Source organism: Phyllostomus discolor, chromosome Y, assembly GCF_004126475.2.
Source record: "Phyllostomus discolor isolate MPI-MPIP mPhyDis1 chromosome Y, mPhyDis1.pri.v3, whole genome shotgun sequence".
NCBI classification, from domain to species: domain Eukaryota; kingdom Metazoa; phylum Chordata; class Mammalia; order Chiroptera; family Phyllostomidae; genus Phyllostomus; species Phyllostomus discolor.
The window spans coordinates 3,982,847-3,987,941 of NC_050199.1; the positions used below are offsets into that span (position 1 = coordinate 3,982,847).

General features: G+C 46.5%; 1 protein-coding gene and 1 long non-coding RNA gene across 2 annotated transcripts; one reads left to right on the forward strand and one right to left on the reverse strand.

Moving 5' to 3' along the window:
* Window positions 1–1,258: 1,258 nt before the first annotated feature.
* LOC118498603 lies at window positions 1,259–3,887 on the reverse strand. The gene is made up of 3 exons (XR_004901095.1): window positions 3,799–3,887; window positions 3,214–3,217; window positions 1,259–1,273 (listed from the first exon to the last, which is right to left on the reverse strand). It is a non-coding gene; the product is annotated as an uncharacterized LOC118498603 (long non-coding RNA).
* LOC114489889 (thymosin beta-4-like) lies at window positions 2,971–3,837 on the forward strand. The gene is made up of 2 exons (XM_028503740.2): window positions 2,971–3,185; window positions 3,603–3,837. Exons 1-2 carry the CDS (start codon window positions 3,086–3,088, stop codon window positions 3,632–3,634), a joined length of 132 nt encoding a protein of 43 aa, XP_028359541.1. The 5' UTR covers window positions 2,971–3,085; the 3' UTR covers window positions 3,635–3,837.
* Window positions 3,888–5,095: the final 1,208 nt, after the last annotated feature.

Here is a 5,095-nt window from a genome sequence, read left to right on the forward strand (position 1 = left end):
TATTTTTCTAAGTGGAAAAATAAGTGGAGGCATTGAACTTTGTAAACTTCAGATAAATTGATCTCAATCTATCAAATATTCCAGTTATTTCATGTAGGTGCTGACAATATTACAGCAATGAAAAAAAATGTCACAGTGAAGAAATATTTTCAAAAATCACTTTAGAGTGACATGTCCCCTTGTTAGGTTGGAGTTGCTCAAGAAACCAGATCAACACAGTGAGCTAAGCAACAAGGTTTATTAGCCTGGAATAAAAGGGAAAGTGGGGCCAACCTAGGGAGTTTGAGGAGCCAACTAAGGGAGGTTAGGACTTGCGTGGTTGTTCTTAGGGCAGGGTTTCTAAGCTTAAAAATCTGCGAAGGGTAACTGGTTGGGGTGTCACACTCAGGCTGGAGCTGGTTGCTGGGTGCTGTAGCATCCAGCACACGTGAGAACCAATATCGGAGACTTTCAGGGGTTCAAAGATGTTATTTTATTGGCCAAGTTTAACCTGCGCAGGGGCGAACTCTCAGAGTGTCCAGCGACACAGTGCCCACAAGGAGCTGCAAACGAGAGCTGCGCGCGAGCATGTACAACTACGTCCTTATATAGGGGCCGGCAAGCAAGCGTTATACAGCAGACGTGGCAGTTAGCCATTCGCTTACAGAGACCGCGCTCGGGAATTTCAAACCAAGCATCCTTGCCTAAGGCGGGAAGGCAGGCTGTTTGTTCATTCACCTAGTCATCTCCTGGCTCTAGCTAGCTAGGTTCCTATTTTCTCATTAACAACTACAAAGCACTGCTTATCTAGCCTACTCAGGGGAGAGCGTCTGCTAGACACGGGATGTTTGCTTACCTGCCCTGTGTCTCCCTTATCATTTCCTTTGAGCTACACTGTGGTTCTTGTCTCTTAGAGGAAATTCAGTTCTTAATGTCCTTATTCCCAACAGGTGCCATTTCTGCTGACCGTTGTTCTTGATACATCTTGTCAGGCTCAAGTCAAAGGTGCATCCTGTTATGCCAGGTAGGCCGACCCCTGACCCCAATCTCAGCCAGGCATCTGTTTGTGCTGTGTAGGGTCAGCAGGCAGTTTCCCAGGCTATAGTTTCCCATGGTACAGTTTTCTTGCCTGGTGATTACCCATTGCTCCTGGGCCTGCTTTGAAAGGCATATTTCTACTGTGGAGATATGTGGTCCACTGAGGATAAGTGGTCTCAGCCTCACACCTAGCCACCCAGCCCAGGGTCTGTCACCACCAAGTCAGGAAGAGGATCAAGGACCAGACAAAGAAGGCCTGCAGAGGCCCTCCACTGGTATGAAAGCTGAGTCACATGAATCTCACTCCTGCAGTGGCAGAGGCCTTCCTTTGTGGTTACACTGCTTGGAGATGGCTACATCAGACAAAGCCAGAATTGCAGTAAAGGAATGCCAGTTGTGCTAGGTATCACTCAGACCCTTATCCTGTACTGGTCTCCAAAACCAGTTTCCCGAGGCTGTTACAAACATCCACTATGATAAAACAGACATAAAAGGTAAAAGGACCTTCTGAAGGACGTGTTGGAGACTGGGTTTTAATTTTGTAAAATATTTTATTCATTTATTTTAGACTGAGGAAAAGGGAGGGAGAAAGAAAGGGAGAGAAATAATGTGTGGTTGCCTGACATGCACCCCCAAACTGGGGACTTCGTCTGCAACCTAGGCAAGTGCCCTGACTGGGAATGGAACTGTACACCCTTAGGTTTGCAGGAGGCACTCAATCCATGGAGCCACACCAGCCAGGAAGAGCTTGGGGTTTTGCTTGTCGTATATTTTTACACCCCTGTTGCAGTTAGTGTGCGTTGGTGGACCCGGGAGGGTGCCCGGAACACCAGGTAGCCCCTGACTTTATCACCGGACATAGTCCGAGACCTGGCCCAAAAGTTGCCCTGTCGGGCGGTGACATCATCTCATTTCCATAGCCGTGCGCATATAGCCCTGCTGGACCGCACCGAGGTCACTTGGCAGATCGGACTCTTCTGGTTCGTGTGCCTCCCTCGTGTGAGTCCTGGGGCCCCTGCACTAGACTACAGCCAGCTTCCTTCCCTCTCAGTCCCGCGCTCCCCTTGCGCCGCCCGCATCCCCATTGCGGCACTGCTAAAGCGGACCGCACGTGGCCCTCCCTACACCGGCTGCCTAGGGGAGTTGGGGAATGCCGAATCCTTGCAGATGCTGGGTAAAGGGGTCAGGAATGGGGTGTTTTAAAATAAAAAAAAGCACAAAACACCACACATACACAGAAACGATAAAAAGATAAAATAACCTGGTGTTTTGCTGAGCAGCTTTCAGGAACGTTTTTTCCATCCCGCCCCTCGGAGGGCATTCTCCATTACCTCCTGGGCGGCAATAAATCAGGAACAGAAAGATTCTTTGTTCCGACTCACACCCATCCTAGCCCGGAGGTGCAAGAATTACATTTCTCAAGCCTCGGGTCGCTTCCTGGCCAATGAGGTGGAAGGGAATAAAAAGCCCTTGCAGGAGACGGGGTGCAGAGGCTTCCGTACTGACCCTGGATGCGGAGGAGGATGATTTGGGGGCGGGGGGCAGCTTTGTGCGGCTGGCTGCATTGTTGCGCGCCGCGGAGGAAGCGCGTAGGGCGGTGGTCGGAGGCGCCGCCTTTGTCACAAAGGAAAGCGGCACTGGCCGCACATTTGCAGGGAGAGAGCAGCAGCAGGAAATGGAAACACTTTTCTGTGCAGCCTTATATTCACTGTAAGAATTTTTACTAGATCTTCTCCCCCCGTAAAGTCTCTGCTTTCTTACTCAGATTTTAATGTTTAAACATCACAATTAACAGGCGGCTGTCAATTTCATTCTGAAAATATTCCTCCTTCTAATGTGAGAGCTATCTTCCCAACCTGGTTCCCACGTTTCAAACTATTGCAGCGGGCTGGAGGAGCATTTTTTGTGTGTGTAGAAAGAAGAGGTGATGACTGCGGAAGGAGGCGGATGTGGGGTTTAAGGCTGGGAATGCGAGGGCCAAAGTGCACTAAGCCAGGAGAAACGAGACTGGGTGGCTCAGCCCTCACACTCCCTCTTTGGTTTTGTATCTGCAGCTTCTTCAGCAACTATGTCTCATAAACCCGATATGGCCGAGATTGAGAAATTCGATAAGTCGAAATTGAAGAAGACAGAAACGCAAGAGAAAAATCCACTGCTTTCCAAAGAAAGTAAGCTCAAGACTCCCCCTCTCCTTACCCCCCTCCCCACATACAGAAAAGGCTGAGCAGCTGGGCTGGTCAGTAGGATGGAGAATGGCTGGGGCCGGGAGAAGAGTGGGGGGAGGGCGGAGGAAGAGCCCACGGTTCCTGATGAATGTGGCCTGGAAAGTTCAATTTAAAATGCTGCCGCAGCCAACAAACACAGCTTTAATAATTGATGCAATGATTAATATACTATGCAAATATGTATATGCTTTTGTCTGCTATTTGTTCCTAGTTAATATAAACCTTTGTGATGAAATGGCTATTGATACTCATAGGATTTCTACAGTTAGGAAAGGTGTTTTAAATGAATACTATGATCTTACACTAGGCCACACTGAATCCGTGTAACCGATCCCCTTCATCTTTTCTTTCTGACCACAGCGATTGAACAGGAGAAACAAGCAGGCGAATAGTAATTGAGGCCTTCACCGCCAATATGCACTGTACATTCCACAAGCATTGCCTTCTTATTTTACTTCTTTTAGCTGTTTAACTTTGTAAGCTGCAAAGAGTTTGGATCAGTTTAAATGACTGTGCTGCCCTTTTTCATATCAGAATTACTGACAATGAAGGCTACACCTGCCTCTCCTATCTGCCTCTCTAGCTGGCGGGGAAGGAAAAGAACTTTGCATGTTGGTGAAGGAAGAAGCTGGGTGGGACGACAGTGAAATCTAGAGTAAAACCAAGCAGGCCCAAGGTGTCCTGCAGGCTGTAAGATGCAGTTTAATCAGAGTGACCTTTTTTTGTTCAAATTATTTTAACCAATGTAATGCTCAATTTTTAAATATGCAAATAAAAAATTTTCAAACCTGCCTCCTTGTAATTGGTTCAAGAAGAACTGGGTATTCTAAGAAGAAATCTGTGCAAAAGGGCCTGCCTGCCCCATGTTCTCATTACAGGCAGATAAATGACACAAATCTGATGATTTTGGTGAATTCTGTTACAATGTAGAAGTTGATTTAAACAATTATGTAGACTAGCTAACAGTGAGATCATTTTCTTAGGCTAACAATTACTATGAGCTATATGAAAAGTTTTAGATATTTGCAACCAGGTTTTGATAAGCCAAGAAAATATATGGTAAAGTTAAGGTGGCAATGTAAGGTTTTCTTAGACCCCGCCGAGGAAATAAGCAGCCAATTAGCCATGGAAACAGGCAGATGAGCTTTATTGTGGAAGTTTGTGCTCCCCGTGCTCCCGGGCGACATTTTCCCCGCCCGGAGAAGGGGCTAAGAAAATACCGCATGGGAGAAGGGAAAGGCTGGGAGTTTTATGTGGCTGGACTTCCCGCGGGAGCCAAGGATTGGTTCTTGGTGAACAAAGAAGCAACTTAGCGTTGGTGGCTCCTGGTCTGATGTCAGTCACCTCTTCTGGGTCAGAGTTCCTTTGCCATATTGCTTGTAGTCCAAATGGTGGCCATATTTGTAGTCCAAAATGCTAATTGTAACTAGATTCCCATTTGTCCTACCCTGCCCATCCTGACAGGCAATATTTAGAGCATAGAATTTCTGGCATGAAATTGTACTTAATGAGTTCTTGACATTGGCACAAAAATAATTCAAGCAGTTTTTTAAGTGAAAATTTCATTTTTAACAGCTGTGTTTAAAATGAGTTTTCTGTTTGTGAGTCTGTTGCTGGTGGAAATGGTTTTCTCTCACAGAAGCATTAGCATTTCTAGAGACTGACAGTTGACATGATGGGGTTAGTGATAAGATTCATTGGAAAAGCAAAATCAAAGGGCTGCCCCTGGATTCTCAGTGTTCCATCTTTCATCTGTACCACTTTGGAAAAAAAAAATCCAGCCTCGTCTTCATCAAACCAAGTACAGTTGCCAAGGTCCAAAGTTTCTGTGCCATGCTGAAGCTTAGTCCAGT